This window comes from Strigops habroptila, chromosome 1, assembly GCF_004027225.2.
Source record: "Strigops habroptila isolate Jane chromosome 1, bStrHab1.2.pri, whole genome shotgun sequence".
Taxonomy (NCBI): Eukaryota; Metazoa; Chordata; class Aves; order Psittaciformes; family Psittacidae; genus Strigops; species Strigops habroptila.
The window spans coordinates 144,194,722-144,219,541 of NC_044277.2; the positions used below are offsets into that span (position 1 = coordinate 144,194,722).

General features: G+C 43.8%; 3 protein-coding genes and 1 long non-coding RNA gene across 13 annotated transcripts in view; 2 read left to right on the plus strand and 2 right to left on the minus strand.

Moving 5' to 3' along the window:
- Positions 1 to 15,364, minus strand: part of NEK11 (NIMA related kinase 11) — a 75,698-nt gene extending 60,334 nt beyond the window's left edge. For 2 of the 8 annotated variants that reach the window (XM_030499431.1, XM_030499385.1), the window contains exons 1-2: positions 15,210 to 15,364; positions 11,522 to 11,777 (exon numbers count right to left, since the gene is read on the minus strand). In XM_030499431.1, the coding sequence (XP_030355291.1) occupies positions 11,522 to 11,691 (170 nt within the window). In that variant the 5' untranslated portion in view covers positions 11,692 to 11,777; positions 15,210 to 15,364. Of the gene's footprint in view, positions 1 to 11,521; positions 14,519 to 14,636; positions 14,682 to 15,209 lie in introns of those variants that run through there. The other 6 variants (XM_030499405.1, XM_030499376.1, XM_030499412.2 and 3 more) reach the window with 6 other exon arrangements.
- A 31-nt stretch (positions 15,365 to 15,395) lies between these two features.
- ASTE1 (asteroid homolog 1) lies at positions 15,396 to 19,592 on the plus strand. Its single transcript, XM_030499445.1, has 4 exons — positions 15,396 to 16,747; positions 17,448 to 17,658; positions 18,586 to 18,781; positions 19,070 to 19,592. The coding sequence occupies exons 1-4, from the start codon at positions 15,449 to 15,451 to the stop codon at positions 19,368 to 19,370; spliced, it is 2,007 nt and encodes a 668-aa protein (XP_030355305.1). The 5' UTR covers positions 15,396 to 15,448; the 3' UTR covers positions 19,371 to 19,592.
- Positions 19,593 to 20,147: 555 nt separating this feature from the next.
- Positions 20,148 to 21,098, minus strand: LOC115619555. 2 transcript variants are annotated; one of them, XR_003995050.1, is made up of 3 exons: positions 20,860 to 21,098; positions 20,702 to 20,751; positions 20,148 to 20,226 (listed from the first exon to the last, which is right to left on the minus strand). It is a non-coding gene; the product is annotated as an uncharacterized LOC115619555 (long non-coding RNA). The 2 variants fall into 2 exon arrangements; XR_003995051.1 differs by having other exon boundaries at positions 20,664 to 20,751.
- Positions 21,099 to 22,319: 1,221 nt separating this feature from the next.
- LARS2 (leucyl-tRNA synthetase 2, mitochondrial) overlaps positions 22,320 to 24,820 on the plus strand; it is a 61,029-nt gene continuing 58,528 nt past the window's right edge. For both annotated transcript variants that reach the window (XM_030511937.1, XM_030511945.1), the window contains exons 1-2: positions 22,320 to 22,574; positions 23,590 to 23,840. In XM_030511937.1, the coding sequence (XP_030367797.1) occupies positions 23,607 to 23,840 (234 nt within the window). In that variant the 5' untranslated portion in view covers positions 22,320 to 22,574; positions 23,590 to 23,606. The remainder of the gene's footprint in view (positions 22,575 to 23,589; positions 23,841 to 24,820) is intronic.

A 24,820-nucleotide genomic window follows, 5' to 3' on the forward strand; every position in this document is an offset into this window, starting at 1 on the left:
ATTAAGTATTGGCCAAGAAGTTATGTCAGGGTCTCAGAAGCCTCACAGAGAAAATGGACAACTCTCCTCATTTAAAGTGGCTCTTTTCTGATAACTCTAGAAGAAAACAATGAAGCTAAAAGTCTTCAATCAGAAATTCATCTTTATAAATGAACTATACTTTTCAATACATAAAACAATTAAAGAGTGCTTAAATTCACTCTACCCCATTTCAGTATTTACAAAAGTAACTTCCACCCAAACAGGCAGCTAAAATGGGCACTTTCTGTGCTTTACAGGACTCCTACGATAACTCAAATTTGGCATCCCCGCTGATGTCAGATAGGCCGATAGATCCATAAACTGATAAAAAAAGGTTAGCAACCACAAGAAATAACAAGCTTCTCCTAGCTAAGCAATCCTGACTGCATTTCCCCTCTTCCAAGGGAATCCAGCTCTACACTTTGAAGGAGACAATGTTTCTGTTTATATGATCCAACCACCTGCATTTTAAGGTTGGTTTATAATAAAGAGTAAGTTATCACTGCTCATAATTCAGCCATAGTACTTGTGTATCATCTGCTTAAAATCTGCATGCACTTAACAGTTTAGAAAGATAGGTAACACAAGGTATTTTAAAGAAACGTTTTGAAGCTTGTGACATGAACATTTATTATGAATATTGGGAATAACAGTCTCCCATGTTAAGATTTTGTCAAGACTCCATCTGGAGTATAACAGGTCCATCTGAAAGTCAAGATTCTTCATAGACCCTACCCCTGTATTTTCTGCAGGATTTAAAAGGTCCAAAACTATTTGCATGAACTAAGAAATTGTAGATCTAAGTGGCACATACTGAAAAACAGGTAAAACCACTAAAACATAGGTGTCTTCCAAATACAATACTTAAAACTACTCCTTTTGATATAATGCTAAAAGAGATGCACTAATTTAAATTTCTCTATTTATTATTATAAATAAATGTTCCTAAAGACAAGATAAAATGTCAGAGAACACATAACCAGAAACCTTCGTTATAGAAGTGCTAACAGATTTCCTAAATACAGAACAATAACCTCCAGATTTTAACTGTGTAGGGAAAAAACCCCAAAACAACCAACCTAGCCTTGCAATTTAATAGCAGACACTTTGAACTTGATCTTGAACAGACCACAACTGAAAGAGTCTTACAGTGAATGCATTTACATCATAAGAGCAAAAAGCTATAGCATCACTATTTACACCCATCCTGGAGGAAGCTGAGTATGATACAGGAAATAGCATTAGAGTGGGAAAACTACATGACAGAGAAGTTGACTCCTCAAAATACAGGCAGCAGCTGCCCTGTCTCCACAGTGCCTCAGCAGGACCAGAAGGTGTCCCCAGGAACACCTTCTGGCTTTCATCAGCAGAACCTTGCTGGCTTGCATTGTCACGCTTTGAAGAGCAGCCAGGCCAATGCAATAACATGGAGCAAATGCAGATAAATAGAGCAAGACTTAAACCAAGAGAAAAACAAGCACAAAGGTGGAATCCTCCAGGACACAGACACACGGTGGGAATCCCTTTCTGAGCTTCACTAGTGACTGACAATATGCCACAGCAGTGTTTATCTCAGTCTGTTTGCACTGATCTAAAATTAAACATTTTACAAACCATCTGCTATTTGTTTATGCTGATGACACACTTTATTATTATATAATTTGCTTTACTGGATCAAATGCAACTCTTAAAAGAAGGCAGCCTTTCTCAAAATGCACTCTGCTTTTGGACCAAACAGCGACATGAATTATCGACTAGGTACATTTGCTTCCTGATAATGAAGTGAAAGAACCCTATCTCTTTACACATCAAGATAAACAGGTCTTCTAGAATAGCACAAAGAAGGTGTGCTCTAGGTATATATCATCAAAATTTGGATTTTTTGTCATCAAACAGAAACTTCATTCTACACAGGCAGTTGTTTAGTTTTAACTGCAACCTGAGATTAGCAAGACCTGCTAGCAGGTAAGCAGTATGCAAAGCTGGGAACTTACCATTCCATTTAGTTTCTATTTCCAAGTTGTCAATTTGTGGCATAACCCACAACTATGTACTGTATTTCTGCCCACTCTGACCTTTCTAGAACTACCTCTTCACCCTGGTAACTCCTCAGTACAAGGACTAGATGCAATTCTGTAAAAATGTATCACCTCATACCAGCTCTGTAATTAGCTCTGCAATTGGTCATAAACAATAAAATTAAAGGATTGCCTGTCTAACAAATGAAGTCTTAAATTCTCTTTATCAAATGGCAAAGAGAGAAGGTATGGTACTAAAAATGGGGACCAAAATTTAGAAGAGGCAACAACCCTCACAGAATCATGGAATGGTGTGGTTTGGAAGGGACCTTAAAGCTCACCCAGTTCCAACCCCCTGCCATGGGCAGGGGCACCTCACACTAGAGCAGGTTGCTCCATGCCCCTGTGTCCAACCTGGCCTTGAACACTGCCAGGGATGGGGCAGCCACAGCTTCTCTGGGCACCCTGTGCCAGCACCTCAGCACCCTCACAGGGAAGAACTTCTGCCTAAGAGCTCATCTCAATCTCCCCTCTGTCAGGTTAAAGCCATTCCCCCTTGTCCTGTCCCTACAGACCCTTGTAAAAAGCCCCTCTCCAGATTTCTTGTAGGTCCCCTGAAGGTACTGAAAGGCCACAGTGAGGCGTTTCAACACCTTAAGGTATATATACCTTAAGGCCTTTTAGACACAAGTTCGGTCTGTACAACAACTTCCACAGTATTAAAGCTGTTTGGAAAGTTCACTAACAAGGATACCATGTAACAAGGATTTCATATGGCACTCTATGGCCTGGAATCTACTCCCTCACTTAGGCTGGTCTTCTAGTTCCGCTGTAATTTTCATCTCATCCTTACCCATCATACACACTATTACCAATAGCTATCCTATTACCAATAGTCTTACCAGATTTCTCTGGCTGGTGTCAGTGACTGGCTTTTCTGCAGTTTACACCTTACTAACAAAAATTCAGATTACCATTCTTTACATTTTATCCATTATATTTGGAGCAACAGTATCTGCATGCATACATTTCAAACCTAAGCATTACTATACAACTTCTCAAATCATATCTTGGGTTCCTTATATTATTCCCATTACTGATGTATTAGTCAAGCCATAAACCCATTTCAATCCTAAGTAGTGCTGCACAACTCCTTAAATCAAGTGCTGGGCTTAGTTTGTCATCCCCATGAAGGCTACTGATTTATTAGTAAAGCCATAACAGTCATCAATGATTGTTTTTTCCTATCCTCCAAAATAGCCTATTCATGCAGTGCATGAACATTCATAAACATTGAGAACTAACCCCTGAGTTAACCACTAAGAATTCAATCGCTATATGAGCATTGTAATATCTGTAAATTGATTAAATATCATTTCATGTTTTGAATAAGCACATGAATTTAACTGTGCTTAAATACCTTTGAATGGTGATGAGATGGTGTAAATTTCCAAGTGTAAATGGATGATTCACTTTTCATTTCCACCAGCAAGTCACAATTAGAGCACCTACAAACATTTCATTGAGGTGCCTAATGTTCAAATGCTCTAACATACGCACTGACACTGAACAGTTCAGCTCATAATGGAAACGCTTTACGGTTATTTGAAAATTAACAGTTCCTAATTAGTGTCCCAAAGAAACATGGAATATATTTGCTGGAGCATGAAAGAGAACATTGTTGAAATACAGTAGCTTCAAGGGATACAGTTTGCATCATTTTCTTCTGCACTGAGCAAAGACGCACACACAAAGGGGCATACTTCAAATTATTTTTGGTCAACCATATGTGCCAACGTTGAGAAAAAAATCACTAATTAGAAAGGCAAGCAGAGTACTTGTGTTATCCCCCACAGAACTGAACAAGCCATGTTACTACTGCACAAAAGCATCCATTAACATTATTTATTTAGATATTAAAATGTGTTTATTTTGAATCATTCTCTTGGACACTTGGATTAAAAATTACAAAAGAAAAGTAGACACTGATTAATAAAGGAAGAATTTCCCTCTAAAGCCATATTTTCAGGGTTTTTTCCTAGACAGAAATAAAAAATAAAAAAAAAAAAGTAGTTAGATTTATAGTCTATTGATATGATTCAGCTCTAAATCCAATAGTAACGGTCTGTGATCGAACTGACAAATTTGTGTCTACTCAGGTAAATTATTAAAGATCATAATGGGTACAGACTAAATACCTGTGAATGGACCTTTTTTAGCAACACTCCATCTCTACATGTTGCATTATCACCATCTACTGTTCATTGATGTTTTTTCTGCTTAGTCTCGTTTAAGAATGTAATTAAGGGCCATGCCATCACTAACCAAAATGGAATTTTGGAGAGAAATGTGACAAGGACTAAATAATTTCTTTATTCTCTGTATTTTTAAAGACTTAATTCCATCAAACATCAAACCATCTAATCCAGGCATGTCTCAACTGTGATTTCATTACACATACTTGATACGTTTCACTGCTAACTGCTCTCTGCTAATTGTAACGTTCCCTTTCAGAAAAAGGAGATGCCATCAGAGAACTATTTTGTTTTCAAGCATTATAATACAATTAAACATTATGCGACTGACATGTTACGTTTCTTCAACTCACAGCCTTCAGCTACAACATCTGCCAAAAGGAATTTTCCCTGTAGAGGAATTAGGTTGAATCTTGACATTAGTTTCAACTAGAAATTTTGAGGAAAGACCCTCATATCACCTGATCTACATGCATCAGTTTCAGAAAACAGACAGTTTGGAAAACCAGGGGTTGCAAAGAGAAACCCAACACACTAATAACCACTATAAGAATGCATTCCATAGAAATTCAACTAAAACATTTCCTAATGTAAAACTTAATGGTTTCTTTCCTGAATGCAAATATATTTGTAAGCAGAATTATGTTCCTTTCAATGTTGCAAAGATATTTATGTCAACAGTCCAGTCCCTTCAGTGGAACTAATTCCCACAAGTAATTTAAATACTAATTGCTGCAACTTTAATGAGAAAATTCACTCCTCCTACATGTCTTTTTCAAGCAGGCATCTCCTTCAGTGTTTATGTCTGAGATGCACTGAATTAAAAGTATGGGGGGAGGGAAGTGGGGGGAAGGGAGAAAGAGATAAAAGCACAGTTTACAGATTAAGAAAAGCATATTACTACATTGTCTATAATCAAAGGCAAAGGGAGGAAATTAATTCTATCTATTGTTGGATAAACATCTTTTCATACATTCTAGGCCTCCTGAGTATGATCCTGTGGTCTTAGAAATCCGTGAAACATATGAAATTCAAAACTGAAGCAACTCCCCAGCAACACTAAAAAGTTATTTTAGAACACATGATCTTATTTAGGATGCGATGCATGGAATTACATTTACTAACATGTCACATAAGCACAACCAAAAATAAATAAATTAAAAAAGAATGAGAAATGCACTGACTGTCCAGCAAATCCATCCAGAATTCCACTGCAGCAGTTTTCTCATTACAATGGACTGAACACAACAAAGAGCTGGAGACTTGTTGTGCAGAGAAGAAGTTACGACATCCTTAATGCAGACTTCAGAGAAAACACTTTGCCAATCTAACAATGCAGTTAGATGGGCGTTTTCAAATATTGCAAAACCAGACTGTATCTTTGAGGCAGGTGGTCACAGTTCAACCTAAAGTAGTAATTCTGTACCTCTCCATTTTCTTACTAAAGCTAGCTTACAAATGCATAAAACCTAAACATCCATTTCAGCAAAGTGAGTGAGACAGAAGTGATCTCGAGGCATTTGCTTAATGACAAAATCATTAAAATCTGTCTCTGCCTTGCACCTCAAAGAACCAGTAATTCACCAACAATAGCTTAAGGACAATTCTCCACTCAGTGTTGAAAATGCTGCTTGTAAGCAATCTGAAACCTCAACTATCATCATCCTCACTGCCCGCACACAAGATCCGAATGTGGTGGGTGCTGCAGCACAGCCCCCAGGAGCTCAGCTCTGGGGGGATGAGACTGAGAGTAAACCCAAGCAATGCTTTCTTTAAGGCACGCTGCCTCCCACTTCAATAAATCAAAGACCTAGTTAGAATGCTCAAATAAAGTGGGCATAGCCACTGAGGGGTCCCCCTAATGCTGTTGGCATGTTCCCCTCAACAAGTCAGTCAAAATGCCCTCCTATGCAGCAGGACTGTTCAGTGAAGGGTCCCTATAATGGTATACATGGTAGCTGGAGCCTTACATGGAGGAGCAGAGGCACACTTCACTGAACCAAGGAAAAGATGGCTCACTGAGAAAAGCTTATTTAAAAATAAGCAGCAATCAGGAAGGTCCTATAGGAAATGCACCTTTGTTCAGTTTCCAAGGAGATCATGACTATCTGTTCACAAATATAAAATAACCTGATGGATTCTAGTCTTATTTTCTAAGATTTATTAAATGAGGGAGAAGAAAAAAGGAAAGCAGCACAATTAGATGAACATGCACATGACAACTGGCAGGGATTCATTTGTTACTGTTTTAATCAATCCACTATCAAATAACCATTCCCCTGGAATACCTTCAGAGAAGCAAACAGGCAGCAAACAGGGATTTGATGACACAGCTATGTGCTGTTTGTTGCTTGGATATTCACAAGTTACAGAACTCTTCCATCTTTAGATTCTATTTCATTTGTTATAAGAAATCATAAATAATTGAAAGTCGCATGATAAATTATTTAGCTAAGTGCACAGTTTCCAAGGAATCATAGCATGAGTCTGGATTAATGGTATAATGCAAGTCAGATGCCGAAGTTGAGCTGACACCCCACAATCACCACACAGGGGAGCAGTCCAGGGAGTTTGGCGCTTCTCTGCGTGAGCTTTCCACCATAGGGACATAAAGCACCTTGTGAATATTTATGAACTAAAAGTCCCTATTGCCTACTGTGTACTTCAGCTGCTATGAATTAGTGAAATTTAAACCAGAGCTTCACTTGGCACAATTGATTAGGACATTCATTATCTATAAGTGATAGAACTGCTCTTCAAGACTACTGCTGAACATAAATCTCTGCTATATAACACTTGGCCTTTGACCACAATTACCTGTTCTAATGAGCTGATAATTTACTCTGGGAGACTAGGACAGAAGTGACTGCAGGGATATTACTGTTTGCTGTAAAAATGCTGGTACAACCCTGATACTTCCTTTATACAAACCAAGTTATCTGATTATTTTGGGTAGCTCTAGGCCCATGATGTCCAGGAACAAAAGAAAGCTCCTCAAAAACTAAGATAGATTTTTGCAAAATCATATGCAAGTCTAGAATCTGGAAAAAAAAAAAAAAACCCAAGCAAACAAACAACACATACAAGAAACCCCACAAAAATAAAAATCTAAACCACTGAACACCTGCATACATCCTGCATTTTGAAGGTATTTCGTAAATTCAAGTAAATTTTCTCTGAATGTACCAGCAAATTAAAAGCTATAGACACTTTATTTACAAAAAATCATCTAAACTGTTCCCTAGACACAATATTGAAATGCCTTCCTTCTCTTTGTCATTACAGTCTGCGTTTGGGCAGACCACAGAATCATAGAATAGTTAGGGTTGGAAAGGACCTTAAGATCATCCAGTTCCAACCCCCCTTCCATGGGCAGGGACACCTCGCTCTAAACCCAAGACTCCATCCAACGTGGCCTTGAACACTGCCAGGGATGGAGCATTCACAACTTCTCTGGGCACCCTGTGCCAGCGCCTCAGCACCCTCACAGGGAAGAACTTCTGCCTTAGATCTAACCTGAACTTCCCCTGTTTCACTTTGAACCCATCACCCATTGTCTTATCACTACAGTCTCTCATGAAGAGTGCCTCTCCAGCATCCTTGTAGCCCCTTCAGACACTGGAAGCTGCTCTGAGGTCTCCACGCAGCTTCTCTTCTCCAGGCTGAACAGCCCCAATGTTCTCAACCTGTCTTTGTATGGGAGGTGCTCCAGCCTCTGATCATCCTCGTGGCCTCCTCTGGACTTGCTCCAGCAGCTCCATGTCTTTCTTATGTTCAGGACACCAGAACTGTACAAGGTGTTCCAAGTGAGGTCTCACAAGAGTGAGATCCTGGAAGCGGCAGTTTTATAAGCCAGTACTGGCTTGATAACTACTGAGCTGCTGGTACTCTGCCGACAAAATTGTCGCTGTATTCACACGTGGGTGTGACATGAATTTCCTATCAAATAAGATCAAATAATCTTCAAAGCATTTACATACTACGTGTTAGCAGAGAACTGAAGGTAGGTAGAAAATACCAATCATCTCTCCTGTGCACATGCTCAGGGACCACCATGGCTTGACCTGTTTTTCTTGCAACTGCTAATGAAGGAATATAGAGGGAAAATACAAATATTGGAGGGATACAAGAGGGAAGGGGGAACCTGTAGCTGCAATTAGAGAAAGTAAAAGAAAAGAGGGGATATTTCAGAAAAAGGCACGTTGTCATAATGTGTCGTAAAAAAGTTGGGCTTAAGGGAACTGAGGATGCAAGTCTACAGGAAAGTACACATCCTTCCTGCCACACATAGAAAAGCTTGTTTCCAAACTATAGAACTGGCCCCCATGATATTAGGCTCTAGCTAAGGACAGAGCACCTACAGTGTAACTAAAAGTTCTGCTAACATTTAGCAACATTAAGATATCAAGGAATAATTTCTCAAGTAGTGACCCAGTTACTCTGCGCAGCCTTGCTACATGAACACAGGCAAACTGTTTAATCTCTCTGTTTAATGCCCATTTGGAAACTGGATAAAAATACTTCACAGCCCTGAAAAATGCTTTCAGGTCCCAGAACAGTAAAGGTGCTAAATGCATGCAAAGAGCCTTTCAAAACGGACAGTGTTCCATAGTGGGTATACATGGGTCTAGACAAGTGACTGAGTAGCACTGTTTATCCTTTGCTAGGAACATTAAATTATACAAATGTAGATGCAACTTTACAGAAGAAAAAGACGAAAAATGAACAAAACTGCATAAGAAATAGTTTTTTATCCAGAATAAAGCTACCATTTTTTTCTTCTTAAAAGGGCCAAACCAAGAGTCTCTAAAAATTTGTGGAACTCCACTAACAGGCACCTAGTGATGTGCATCCCCATCTATCATGCCTAAATTCAATCCAAACCCTGAAAAAGATTAAAAACCACAGCAAATATTTGCAGGAGCATCCAACCCTTATTTGGACTTGAGTTCCATATCAGCTAAATCACTTTGCAATTTGAGATAAAGATTTGCCAGAGCTCAGTAGAATAGAAAGACAGTGTCAACATTAAGCAATTCAATGTTGGTTTTAGTGGATGTACAGTACCTCGCTCAAAACAAGAAGATTTGCAAATATCTAACAGGGAAAATACCAAATAACACACAAACCACACCATCCTGTGTAAACAGGAACTAAGCAGCTTGCTTTCGTAGGTACTCTTATATTAACAAAGATGATATAAATTCTGACCAAAATTTCTTCCAAAACAGAGGAAATTGATGATCTCTCTCCTGTGTGGATTCTCTAGTACATGAGAAACTTCTTTCATAGTGAAGAGTCTCCCAGCTTCTGGCCTTTCTCTTTATTAGAGCATTCATTTCACTCCCTGCCCTGCTGCCTGTTTTCACATAAACTGCAGGAACTTCTATCTTTGATTCACAGAACCATGGAATGGTTTGGGTTGGAAGGGGCCTTAAAGCTCATCCAGTTCCAACCCCCTGCCATGGGCAGGGACACCTTCCACTAGGCCAGGTTGCTCCAAGCCCTGCCCAACCTCGCCTTGCATGGCCCAAATAATCATCTCTCTCTCTCCCCCAGCTGAAGCAACTCTGTGTGTAACACTTTGCTCATGACAGCCAAGATCCTTGAGGGCTAACAAAGTACAAAACATGCCCCAAAACTATTTCTGAAATAAGGCAAAAGCTCTGCTGAGCATACATGAAATTACATGATAACTGCTATCAGTCTCTGCATTAACTCATTCTGTAGACATTGCGCTCATGGAAAATTGAAAAAGATAGCCCCAAACAGCTCCTGTACCAATATCCAAGATGGGAATTTGTATTCTTATAATTCATTGCTATGCTCTTTCACAGCACTTTGTAGCAATTTTCAGGAAACTATCTGTGGCTGAGTTCATGCTGTTTACAACATTTATCTCAGGATGCTCTAGATCATCTCTGAAACGACACAAAAAGACTTCTACTTCTGCTGAGGTCATTTGGGACCTAAATATCTCTGTTTCTTTTTTTTTTTTTTTTTTTTTACCAAAGTGCTTTCAGGGGAGTAAAAAACATAACTATGTTTTTTCATTCCATATTCTTTCATTCCATATATATATGTACTTCCCAGTGAAATATGGAACAGAAGCAGCAACCAGTACAGTTTCATAAGAGCTTATTTCCTGAGTTGAAAGTAGTGTTGAGAATGTGATTTCTAGTATATTTAGCCACTGTAGGAAACAAGTATTTTTAAATAGAAGAACGTGTCTACACTCTATCTAGTTATGGCACCCGAGCTTCCACGTTCACCTGGGCCAGTATTTTTGTCACCTGTTAGCAGTAAGTGATATAAAGTTGTGGGAATGTTCTCATCCATCTGCATTTGAGATGAGGAATGAATAACTGTGATACGCAAGTACCCCCTAGTGATGAAAGGATGAACTACAGTATTGCACTAGCACTTTGGCTTGTTAACATCTTATAGTAACAAAAAGAGACTGATAAAACAGAAAAGAATATGCCATCTGATACTCACAGAGATCATAACTACTTAAAGGCAAAGCCCACATTCCTTGGTTTTGAGGTTTGGCAGCTTATGCTATAGCAGCAAATGTGTGAAGACCCACTTTTCACTATACTGTTAATATTGTAATGAGTTTTAAGAATGAGAAATGATAGATTATAAAGTATAAAGCTTCAAGCTTTCAAGTCGTTTGTAACAAACGACTTTGTTACAAAGACAAGCAGCAAATTTTTGAAGCCTCTCATATACCTTTGCCCTGCTTCTTGTCAGGACAATGATAAAATTTACCTCTGTTCTGAGTAAATATAAGGGTCTTTTCCACAGTGTATATCTTAGGTTACCAACTTGTCCATGGTGTGACACTGGGGTATAGGTAAGTTAAATATATTTTTACTGGTTTTGAACTTTGTTACAAAGCTTCAAAGGTGTACATCGCTATGGAGATGAGGGCCTGAGATTTTCCTACCTCCACTCTGCCTTGCACAGGTAAACTAAAAAGGACTTAGCGAAAAGCACAATAAGACAGACATGTCAGATAAACTATTTTAAGCAACAGATTCAGCTGAAATGCTGAATCTGTATAAAGTCTGCACCTATCTTATGTCCTTCCTGCAGTTTAACAGTTAAGGCTGCAACGTAACACCAAGCTGAGAGAAGAGACACAAATACAAAGATAACATCTACAATGCAAGAAAAATGTTCCAACCATTTTTATTTAAAGTACATAAAGGGTTTACTTACAATTCTTCTCCTTGTTTTGCTTTTCTGTCAGAAACCAGATACACGCTTCCAAAGCTTCCATTGCCAAGTTTCCTCTGAATAGTGTATCTTCTAGCAACCACGGCATCTGAGCGAGCAGAATTCAATCTGGCAACACTGACATGCTTAGCAGTTTCTTGAAATTTCAGCATTTCTCTGTGTAACAGAAATAATACAAATTTCTCTAGGACATAGCTTTCCAATCCTTTTACTCTTCCATGGGTGTTCACAGGAAACACTTGAAACAGAAAAAAAATCAATTTGTCAATGTATCATTCTTATTAAAATCTTCATTTAATTCTATGGCAGTGCTTACAGCGCTCAGCTTGCAGTAGAAGACAAAGTAAGTAGAATCATTAGTTGCTAACCTGTGGGCAGCAGACCTGATAAAGAAACTGTAGATAACGTAGATGTAGGTAATGATGTCGTCAGCCGTCCTCTCAATCAACCTTAAATGAATTAACCGAATTGATAACACAGGAAGAATTAAATGCAGGTGCTTATACATTAGTTTATTTAAAAGATTCAAGTGCTGTTTGCAGAGACATCAACACCTGTATTTCACCTGACAGTTCCCCTACCTATGGCACTCTTCCTCACCACTACAGTACCTGACACAAAAAATGTCTGTGTTTCAGGATACAAGTTTGTTTGTGTTTCATGACTGTTGTATATACTGAAGCATATTCTCCACTTGTAATGTGAGTCACTCCCATCAATAACTACAAAGCTGTTTTCTCTGCTCTTCCATTTGCCCCTCAGATTTCACTCTCTGTTTGAGTGCTGACCCCACAGCTTCTGTGTGAATCACCACTAAAACCAGAGTTTCATGGCTGCCCGCATGTCTACAGACTTTCAGTAAAATCCAATTGTGCCAGAAGCTCTTCATTTCTCCTTTGCTGTAATAACGCTTTCTTGACGCACCTTTCTAACAGTTTCACTTTGATTCAGAATTCTTGTCTAACTGAGGTCCTCATTATGCAAACACAGGAACCACAAAGGCCAACCTCTAGTGTTTGTGTGGCTTCCAATAACTGAACATGAGCTCTGAATAACTGTTTACTCAACCTTCTTCATTCCAAATGATAAAGGATAGGTGTTTTGCTGCTCATGATTAAACGACACTGCTTTCATTACTTTGCCTTTATAAAATGCTACCTGCATCATTTGTGCTTGAGCATCCTTTGGAACAAATAAAGATGTTGCAAGATCAGTGCAACGAATACTACTGTCAGCTGGGTTTGTTCACCATAGTATTTTAACATCAAAATGCTGCTGCTTGTTGTTTTCAAAGAGAAATGACAAACTGATTCATTTTAAAAGCTGTATAACTGCTGGATCCACGTCACTGTCTTCACTTCCTAACAAGCACAGAGCCTAACTGAAAGGTATAAATTCCTATCTTACAACAACAACGTGTACGTGCAAGAATCTATTTTAATACCCATCTCCTGAGCTGCTGTCACCAAGGAGCCTGATGTTGCAGTATCACTATATTATGAAACACAGCCAAATTTTAATTACTATCTTACCAGTGATACAAATCCTGTCTGCTTTGGAAACAAAAGCACTCCTGAGGTTCTGCTTCTGTATTCTTTTCCAGATCCTAACAGTGACTAAAAGTTTGAAATGCAAATGTCAGCTAGAAAATTACTTCTTCTGTAACACCAAATCTGTCTGAAGAAGCATAAATGGATCGTGTTGAGGTGTGGGGGAGGGCAGGAAGATGAGCTCCATAAAATAGTACACTGTCAGTTCTGGAAATTTTGCATATTTTCATTTACTATTCTCTTCTCCCGGGAAGTTGCTGGTTTATGGATGGCTTCATAACTTCCAAATAGAATAGCTTTGAAATACATAACCTTTAGAAATGACTATGCTTACAAAAACTGCTGAGTTCTCTGTTCCTTTTCTCTGGAGAAGAGTCACTTAACACTGCTCACCTTCAAATTTTCACACTTACTTGGGCCACAGGAACACATCACAATCCTTTACACCACAATATCACACTTGAGATCAAGCAGCCCATTGAGTCTAATTTTTGTGCTTTATTTCCAACCCTACCTCTCACCTGCTACTCTCAATGCTTCAATTTCTCTCTGTATATAACAATTACTAATAACTATCATATAACTTTGTGAAATGTTTTGATATCTACTGCTGAATAGTGTTATATACCAAGGGCCAGTGACTGCCCTTGTGGTGTCACAGGAACATTTTAATAGCACACAAGAGGTGGATTGCTGAGCCACTGCGTTTGAAAGAAATACCCTGTAAGAGTCAACAGACTTTAGAGCCTGCCTCAAGCATAAAACCAACTGATTCTTCAAGAATATATGAACTGGCACCTCTCCTACCTCACTCAAACTTTTAGCCCCAACCTTCCATGTATTTTTTTACCAGTGTCCCTCTTATCCCATGGAGCTGATATTTCCAAAGCAGCAGTACCTCAATTACTTGATTAAAGTTCAGAACAAATAGAGATAATGCAAAAAAATCAGCTCTCCCACCCCCTTGTCTTCAAAAATCCCAGTATACCCTATCCAGTAACATGCTGGTAAACAGTTTATGTTCCTAATTTTCTCCCCAAGCCCCATTCCAGAACCTGGCAGCTGCTGATGGCAAACTAATGCAATCACATTGTCTGGATCACTTCTTTTTACTTCTTCCTTGGCTGGAATGAAATCTCCTTTATTCGCTTGTTTGTTTGTTCTCAGCTAAGGCAAAGCTGTTGTTCAGGGTTTCATAGCTCCACCTACACACGCTAAGCACACAGCACCTCCGCTTCTTCCCCCAGCCTTCCTTTGCTTATGTAAGATCCTGGGTTTAATTTCCTCTAGGTTTCTTTAGCAACGGCTAATGTACTCTGGCACTTTCTGCCTCCAAGATAGACCCTTCTTTGCCAGTCAAGGACATTTGCCAGTTCTATCAGGTTTTCTTTTAGTTTCTGAAGAACCCCTGTGTTACATCAACATTTGCCACCCTCCCACCCCTGGCAGTACAAATTCCAGAGGTTTAATATTTATTAACATTCAATGTTTATATATTTAATATTTATCAGAAGTTTTATATGTAAAATATCCTCAGTATTTACTACCTTGACTTTGTTCCTGCCAATGGCTTCACTGCTCCTTTAAACGTTCTGAAAATAAGAAGATGAGGTATTGCTGGTTTCTAGCTTTGTTCAAACAACCCCAAACATTAACTCCTGAACACTGGGTCTGCTGCTGTTTCCTGCAACACCTTTATAAACCTATCCAAGCCTAAAGTAACATCATTTTGGTCGGCTCCACGTTTTACTGCTCCCAGAGAAAGGACAACTAAGGAAGATTTTACTGGTCATGTCGGCAGCAAAGGAGCTTGCTGGTGATGGTAAAACAAGGTCAAATGTGCTCGACTATGGAAGAGGCTAATTAATACCTCCCTGACGCACATTCAGGAAGCGAGACCCCCGAGGACAAGCCCAGAGACGTTACAACCTCGTCCACAGAGCAGTTAAGGTTCACGCTCCTGGGGGCACACTCACGCACAGAGGTATGACGCGTCCCCGCTCCCCGCACAGAGGGGCGAGGGCAGCATGGCCCCATCCTGCTTCCCTCGCCACCCCTCCGGGGCAGGCGGCGCTCCCCTGCCCCGCCTGCACTCGCCCGCAGGTACGCGATCTCCGCACCGGTTTCTGCCCCTCAGCGCCAGGGCCGCCTGGCGGCGGGGGCTGCTGTTCCTCGGGCTCCTCCGGCTCCCCTGGGGCTGGCCCGAGGCAGGGCGCCGCCAGCCCGGGGCACAGCAAGAAGCGGCCGCAGCCTCCGGCCTCGCCGGGCGCCAAGTGGGCGGGCGGAGGACGAGGCGCTCTGATTTGCGGGCTCCGCCCGTCGCTCCCAGCAGTGGTTCCGGCGCCGGGACGGGGCTGTCATGGGCGTGCGGGGCCTAGCGGGGTTCGTGGAGGAGCGCGGGGCGTTCTGCGCCGAGCTGCGGGTGCGGGACACCAAGCTGGTCATCGACGGGAGCAGCCTCTACCACCAGCTCTGCTTCGCCTCCGCCGACGACTCCCGCCGCGGCGGCGAATACGGCCTCTTCTCGGCGACCGTGCGCGACTTCTTCGGCAGCCTGCGCGCTTGCCGCGTCTCCCCCTTCGTGGTGCTGGACGGCGGCCGCGGCGCCGACGACCGCAAGCTGCCGGCGCTGCAGGAGCGCGCTGCGGAGCGGCTGCGGGCGGCCCACGGGCTCTCCCGCGGCGAGGGCGGGTGCGTGGTGCCGCTGCTGACCCGCGAGGCCTTCGTGCAGGCGCTGTGCCGGCTCGACGTGCCCTTCGTGCAGTGCTTCGCAGAGGCCGACCGGGAGATCGCGGGCCTGGCCAACCGCTGGGGCTGCCCCGTCCTCTCCCTCGATAGCGACTTCTGCGTCTTCGAGCTGGCGGGCGGCTACTGCCCTCTCACGCACTTCCAGTGGCGGAGCGTGTGCGGAGGAGACGGGCCGCGGGGCCGCTACGTCCCCGCTCGCTGCTTTTCCGTGGATAAGTTCTGCGGGCACTTCGGCGCGCTCAAGAAAAGCCTGCTCCCGCTGTTCGCCGTCATGTGCGGGAACGACTACATCGAGCTGGCAGCCCTCGAGGCGTTCCTCAGCGCGGTGAGGTCGCGGAGGGGCGGCAGGAAGCACGCCCGCCTTCGGGGGCTGCTGAGCTGGCTCTCCCAGTTCACCGAGCCCGCCGAGGCTGTGGACGGTGTGCTGAAGTACGTTAAGAAGCACCAAAGAGAAGAAGTACGGGACCTTCTGTGCGCCTCGATGGAGGACTATACCCCATCTGATGTGAATCTTGAGGACTTCTTTCGGAGCAGCAGATACGAATGCGAGGCTGCCAGGGAAGTGGGCTTGCCACAGTGGGTGCTCGACGCTTTGGCAAAAGGTAAGCTGGCCCCGTTCATCATCAATGCCCTGATACTGAGAAGCACTTTCCTCCGTGTTCAGGTGGAGAACATGCAGAGACCTAGCGCACATAGCACAGCTTTGCCCATTCGACAAGTGATCTATGGACTGCTTCTGAAAGCATCTCAAAATACTGAAGCTGCTTCTCGAAGCAAGCAGGCCAACGGGCTGCCAGTTTTCTGTGAATTCAGCAGGCTCCAAAAGACACTTAAAAAAAACTTTGTTCAAGCAGGAAGCCTACCCACAGATTTTTGTGATGATAGTTTTTCTTTGGAGAAGTTAGTGGAGGTAAGTGGCTGTCACAACAGATCAGGAATAGCGGTGTTTCACGAGTGACAACACACAGTTGGGACTCGAGTTTGCCAGCTGGTTGCTAAACGTGATGCCTGAGCTAAGCCGCCTCAATAAACAACTCCTTAGTACAGAGGTACCTCCAGGGCTCTGAGCTTAGCCTGGAAAGGCTACACAGGTTATCTCCCCCCACACAATTACCAAGACATGATATGAAAAGTTGGTTGTATGTAGTATTGTGTGTGTAGTATTGTAGATATTCATTTTGAGAACATTACCTCTCACAAAGCAAGAGATGTAAGGCAACTTCTAAGAGGCACAAAATGAAGTTTTATATATGTGTATTTATTTACCATACCAAAGTAATTTTAATGCGTTGTGATTACAATGTTTTCCAAGTGAGGCAACTTTTACATAGGAGTTTGAATTAAATCACCTGATTCAAAAAAGACTGAAACCTCTTGGCAACTGTGGGGAAAAAATACTTCTATCCTTCACCTAACATTTAACTGTGTCATTTCTAAAGCTTAAGTAGTATTTAAAAATATTTCCTGTTCAGGGTACCTATGAAACTTAAGTATTTTTTTATCAAAACCATGACCTACTACGTAGTTTAAAACAAGCTTATTTGCCTTTTGGAAATTGCTCACGGCAAATAGTCTCTTACCTTTATTTTTCCACTCCAATTTATTTTCAGGTGCCCATGTCACGCCGTCAGATGCTTTTGCTGGAGACTCTAGGAGTGAAAATGAGTTTCCTGGAACCTATCCCTAGTCACTTACAACTTCCTGTTGCTGTAACGTGTTACTGGATATGTTGTTCAGAACCAAAAGTTAAGTTGCATCAACTAAAGGCTTTACTTCTAATGATAGTATCTGGAGAACTGCACAGGATAACAAATGATCCAGGTATGTCTCCAAAGAATACAGTTCAGGTGTTCAGCTACTATGAAAATCTATCCCATAATTCCATTTTCCTCATTTATGGCAAATCATCTAAATTCAGATGAATTAGCATGGATTTACACTATCTCCTGAGGTGACACATTCCTTGCATTGATACAGAGCAGAGAAACAGTGCTTGTCATCAATTTAACATTTGATAGAGGTAAAGCAGGACTTTGCCATCTTGTAAAACATTAATTTGCATTTATAAATGCTTTCTTTAGGACTAAAAGATTTAGATATAAAATATTTAGATATAAAAGAATATGCTCAACACACTCATGCATAGAAAGAGAATACCTATTGTTGATCCATTCTGATAGATTTGGGGTTTTCCTCATGAGTTTTTCTAATGTCATCTGTACTTACAAATGGAATTGCACAGGCACCGTTTACCTGCCTGTGTATTGCAAGAGTTTGGAAGTTGTAAAGTATGACAGAAATTGTTTCAGTAATATTTATACCTCCTAGAGTTACAGTGGCATTTCCTCTAGGAGTCCTTCATTTGATGGCAAAGATGAGGCATGCCAGAGTTACACGGCTTCTTTAGATTCTGGTTCATAGAAACTGGAATGTCAGGGTTGCCAGCTCCTTCCCAAGTGGAAGGAGTGAGATGGAAACCTTGTTTGAAGCTGATCCACTGACAGAACAGTGTAGCAAATTACCTTACAAATAGAATTCCTGATTTCACAATTTGAGATTCTCATGGATATTCATGCTTGAATTTTTACACAATCTTACGTCTTAAAGTTCAGTTTGAGCCAGTTGAAAACATTACTAATGCTTCCTGAAACAGAACGGGAGGTTTGAAGACCCTACACATTGCAGATACCTTTTGTACTGTTCACAGCAGAACATTCATTTGCTTGTCATTTTTCATTTATAACCTAGATGCCACAGGTTTATGTGCTGCAGATGATGTTGTTGCATATAATGAATTTCTAAAATGGAAGGAAAAGAAAGTGGAAAAGAAAGACTTTGATTTAGATGCTGCACACAGTTTTTGCCAGTGGCAGTGCTGTCTTCAGATGGGATTGTATCTCAACCAGCTACTTGGCACTCCTCTCCCTGAGCCAGACCTAAGCAGGTAAGGATGTTTCAGAGGTTGGCTTTCCATGCAAGCCCTTGATGGAATGTGTTCACATGTTTTATTTTATCTATCAAAATCCTCCAGCCAATTTTACTATGTTTGAACTCCCTTCTTTAACAATGTTCATATGGAGAAAAATACTCAGTAGAATGGGTATCCCTTAGGAGCCCACTGCTGGATGCTGTATGTAGTTAAGATCTGTTTTTTCATTAAGCAGCATGTTTTTCTGTACCTGTGCTGCTGAGGTGTGATTCTAAATGAGAATTCTTTCCTTCCTTTGAGCAGGCTTTACACTGGGACCCTTGTGCACGGACTGTTTCAAGAGCTTAAATCCACACCTTCAGTGGAAAATCTGTTTAGTTCATCTTCAAAAATGACTCAGCTTTATCAGGACTTGTTAAATACAGTGGAGTCAACTTTATCTCCAGGCTTCTTTCAGAAGATTAAGGTTTCCAAGACCAAATCTGAGTCCTGCAAAAAGAAGAAAGCATCTAGTAAGGAAAAAAAGGCCATCAGGTGTGCTATACCAGAAGCTCAGCACTTATGCAGCGTTAATAGGTTTGCAGCACTTGAAGTGGATGACTGAAAGCATTATTCCTGGACTTTTAGTGCCATGCAGATGAAAGAAATTCTATGAAAACAGGTGACTGTATTGGAATTTGCGTGGCTGTTCTCACACAAGTTCCTGATTCAGTCTTTCCCAACAATTCTTGCTTTGGGAATTTTATTTACTTTTTTGTAACTAACACAAAAGATGTGCCATATGAAAGTTCTGGTTTGCTTTTTAAAGGCATCAGTCTGAATGAAACTGAGAGCAGAGTTGTTCAGCATTTCAGAGTTGGACTATTCTAGAGGAATTCTTTCCTGAACATTCCAAGGGTGAGGGAAAGGCTGAGGTACTTAATGCTGCTTTTGCCTCAGTCTTTAATAGTCACACCAGCCATCCTCAGGGTACTCAGTCCCCTGAGCTGGGTGACAGAAATGGGGAGCTGATTGAAGTCCCCATAAGCCAGGAGGAAATGGTTAGTGACCTCCTGCTCCACTTCAACATACACAAGTCTCCCCCCAAATTTGGGCTCATAACGATGATAAACAGGTTCCAAACTCCTCCGTGTCACTGCAGGGGGGTGCGCTGGGGTCCTTGATCACCCATCCGGGGGGGGGGGCAGAAAGGGAAGGGAGTGTCACCCAAACTGGATGGAGTGAGGCTCCCCCAAACCCACACCCACCTCTCCAAAATCACCTTCATGTTCAACATGCTGCCAAAGACGTCCCAGAGGCAGCCCTGGGCGGGACAAAACACACAAATTAGGTTGGGTACCCCAGGGTGGCTGGGGTGGTCCTTGGAGGGAGGGCTCACCCTGCCCTCCTCTTGTTCCTCTTCGCCTCTCTGCTCTTCCTCCTGCTCCTCCTCTTCCTCCTTCACCACCATCAGGCTGCGGCTGGGGTAGAAGAGGGGGGAAAAGTGGAGGGACACCCCAGACTGACCTCCCCCAACAGACCCCTCCAAACCCCCAGTACCCCCCCATGCCCTTCAAAAGCTCCCCCCTCAATGCCCACCCCATGCCCCCCCCTCCGAGCCCCCCAATAGACACACCCCCCCCATCCCCCTCAAGACCCCCAGCACCCCCAATCCCCTCCTGCCCTCCCTGACCCCCCAGCACCCTCCAGGTCCCCCCCATGCCTACCCTGTGCCTCCCAGCACCCACCAATGCACCCCGAGCATCCCAGACCCCTCATGCTGCCCCCTGAACCCCCAATAGCCCCACCGCCCGCCCTATGCCCACCTTGTGCCCTCCAATATCCCCAATCCCTCCTCCCTGCTACCCCCCAGTCAACCAACGGCCCCCTCCACCCTGGGGAGCCCAGCCTTTGCAACCGCAGGAGCAGACGATAAAGTTGATGAGCTCCAAGAACCCTGTCTCACGGTCTCGCTTGTAGGTCTCCAACCAGTTGTCCACCACCATCTGCAGGTGCAAAAACAGGTTGGGAGCCCCCAAGCGCCACTTCTCCCTGCAAATCCCTACCCCTGCGGCCCTGCATCCCCAGGGAGTGCTGCCTCAGTTTGGGGTTACCTCCACGGCGATTTTAGCTGATTTAATGGCTTCAAAGAGGGTATTTGGCTCCGGGTTGACCGTGGATGTGCTGCTGCAGTCACCGTTTGGCTCCATCATCCGGGGACACTTCCTGACCTGGGGGGAGACACATTGAAGAGGGGGTTAGGGATGCCGTGGGATGGCACCCACGCATGGAATAGGGAGAAGGGAGGGTCAGGACACACGTGGCCGTGGTTCGGCAACCGCTGGGGTCCCCGTTTGCCGCACGGCCAAAGCATGGCCTCAAAGTCACTGCCAGAGTCATCACCATTGGCAAGATCCCTGCGGGGATGGAGGGGGGGGCTGAAGGAGTCTCTCTGGGTGCCCTCCCCCACCCCAACGCCCCCATCACTCACGAGGTGTCAGAGGGGGGCGATGACGGCCCCACGGACCCCGCTGTGGAGCCGGTTCCCTGGGTGCGGGATGAGCGTCGGGGAACCATGGTGCCAGCAGGGCCTTAGGGCGGGGGGGCACAGTGGGTGCAGGCAATGGGCGGCCCCTCAGCCCTGACTCCCCACGGTCTATGGGGTGCCCCAAGAACCACCCCCCCCAGCACAGCTTGGGGACACCGAGGAGTCCACAATGGCCCTGAGGGGGGGCACGGGAGGAAGGTGCCAACCCCCCGCGGGGCACAATTGAGGGTCAGCCTCCCCCCAACCCCTCCCAGGACACGTTCCGGCCCCTCCGCCCTGTCCTGCCTCGCCTCCCGCCGCCGAGCGACCGACGTCCGGCCCAGCGAGACCCGGCGGCGCCCCCTATGGCCTCCCAGTGACCCCCGGTTTCCCGCCCCGTGCCCCCCAGTACCGCCCAGTGCGCACCGCGGACAGCGGGACCCCTCGGGACACCGGGACCCCTGAGCCCGCCCGCGGGCCCCCCGGAGCGCAGCGGGGCTGAGTGAGCGGCTTCGCGCCCGCGGTGGGTGGGGGGGGCAGCGGGACTCAGGGGGTCCATGACGGAGCCCACCGAGGGCACAGGGTCCTGGCGGGATTCGGCGGGGATATGGATGTGATGGGATGGGGGGTCCCAGCGGTGCTACACCCCCTCCGAGCGGGATGCGGCTGATTGGGGGGGTCCGGGGGACCCCAACAAAGGTGCCCCCACCCGCTGCGCCGCCTCCAGACCCCGGGGGCCGCCCTGGGGGTCTGCGGCACCATCGCTTCACCCCGCAGCTCCTTGGGGTGCAGGTGACACCCCCCGACCTCTCCTCCCCAAAACACCCTGGGGGTGCCCCACGGGCGCCTCGGGCGGGATGCGGGTCCCCATCCCGCCCCTCGGGGGGGGGCGGCCGCTACGAGTGGGGCGGGGCCTGTGGAATTAGGGGCGGGGCGGGGATGGCGGCTTTACAGCTATAAAAGGAAGGGGAGGAAGCGTGATGTCTATAAGAGGAGGAGGCAGGGCGGGGCGATATCTATAAAAGGAGAACGCGGGACGGGAAGGGCGGGGCCATGTCTATAAAAGGAGGAGGCGGGGCGGGGCGATGTCTATAAAAGGAGGGTGAGGGGGAGGTGATGTTCACCTGCTGGTCTTCGGACAGGCGCCCGCGAAGTCCCGCCGGGCCGGGCAGAGCGCATGCGCGGAGGGCGGTGCGGAGGCGCCACATAGGCTGTAGCGGCTGCCCGCCCCTTACAACGGGACCAAGATGGCGGCGCCCAGAGTGCGGGCCGGCAGCTGAGGGAGGGGGCTCCGGCGCACAGGTAACGCTTCCCCTCAGGCCAGCGGCTCCGCTGCGGCTGCCGCCGCTCCTCCTCACCATCACCCTCCTGTGCTTCCCCTGCCCCCGCCGTGCCGCTGCCGGCTCCGCCCTTGGCCCTGTGCCCCGCAGCTTCTCTGCACAGAGATTTGGGGATGTAACTGTGCAAGAAAAATTAAGAGCTGACTGAAGTAGGAGGCTTGGTACAACAGTCAAGTGTATAGGCCAGAAACTGAAAAGAAGCCCCAACCATAGAGGATAGAAAATACTGATATGAAAAAGATATTTATTTATTTATTTTAAAGGAATTAGGGGTGAAGATGAGGAGGAAATCTCAGAGTAGGGGTTGGAGTTTGTTTAATGCTATATTTCCTACTGTAGGAAATAAAATCGGCAAATATCTCCCCGAGACAGATCCCAAACGTGTGGACTGTTTGATCTTTCTCACATCTGAGTAGTTTTACTTCAGAAGACTCACTCTAAAGCATTTGAGGATTTCTTATAACTGGGTTTGGGTTTTTTTTTTCCAGTTGAAAGAGGAAACCTTAGCAAAAGTCAGTTTAGAATATCTAGTTGAAATCTAAGTACAGTCATCCCCATCTCTCTTCAGTAATGACAAATTCAGTAGTTTTGCAGGATAATTTCATGCAACTTCCTCTTTTCCTGATTTTATTCTGAATTTTTACTAACACCCTATTAGCTATCTTCTGTTGAGGCTGCCGAGCACCTTCAACTCGCTGATCCTCCTCTTATGGGCAAGATTAGTCTCTTATTAGAGAAGACCTCTAACAGAACAGTCTTGTTCCATGGAAGGGGCACACTTAATTCTCTGGCCTAAAAATAAATGCTTTTATAATTCAAACACATGGTAGTAAAATGCACGTACCATGGAAAACAGCCAAGTAATCTAAATGAAGCTAAAATATGTTTCACAGCTACAAAATTTCTGTGTAATCATAATAAGCACTGAATTCCTGTTATATATTGCAGACTGAAATACATATTTTTGTCTTTTTCAGATATCATAACCTTCAGAATGCAGGCGGTTTGTCAGACAGTTGGTGCTTGTTCCTCATGTTTGAAGAGACAACGAAATGGCTTCCTGAGATTAATTAAATGGCAGAGAAGGCTGGTTCCTGCTTGTGTCAGAACTATTTACAGTGAGACGGGGAAATGGGAAAAAAGCTATGGGTTGGAGACAAGGAAAAGAGTTGAAAATTGGTGGCTCCCACGAATAAAGGATCAGTTCTGCAGAATTTCAGAAACTGATGTAAGCATTATGAGACATTTGGAAATTACGTGTGTGGTATTTTTGTTTTCTCGGAATGAATTTAATTGAAACTTACTTATTACAGTCAGCTTCTAATAATATGTATATTATGTTTCAGAGGAAAATACTTTTATATGATAGTAGATTATTAAAAACAGTTGATGAGATAAGTGGAAAAATAATAATTAAAAAAAACTTGGGGAAAACCACGATGATAAGCAAAGTGTGAACCTGTAATTTTAGGAAATGTTTAAGTAATCAATTCTTCATTTAGTATACCACATTTAGGAATTAATTATTTAACGTATTAAATGAAACATCAATGTTTGTAACTTCTGTGAACAGTTTTCTCAAGATGTTGCTCATAGTGGTTTTGCCAACTCTATTACACTTCACACTGTGATCCATTAAAATCCATATTAAGGGAAGATGATTTTTTTAAGGATATTTTGTGGTTTAGTGTCTTAGGAATAGTAAGTGACTTGCAGGAAAGAAAAAGCTTTCCCATGCAATAAAAAATCTTGAAAACAATGGTAATCCTGGTCTCTGACTCTTCTTGCCTTTGCAATTATGCTCAGTCACATAGGTATAAAAACGTTTTTGTGCCTCCCTTCATCTTTCTTAGTTCTTTCCTAAAGTATGCTCCCTCTCCAGCAAAAACCTGACATATCACGGTGTCCAAGACAGAAGAAGGGTTTGCTTTTTCTGCAGAGGAGAACAGATGAAAATAGTGTGCATGCATAGAGTAGCAGGGAAAGCATTAATTTAAGCTTCTGTCTGTAATATCTGACAATATACAAACACATAGGTATTGTGTATCATACATGTGATAAGTTTAAATTGGATTTTTAATGATACTTTTGTTTTATCCTTACAGTTGAAATAGATTTAATAACATCTTGTATTGAGGCAGATAGCGTGTAGTGCTGCAGTGAAGTTTTCAGATTATTTCTGATTTTGCTAGAATTGGAGAAAAGCGA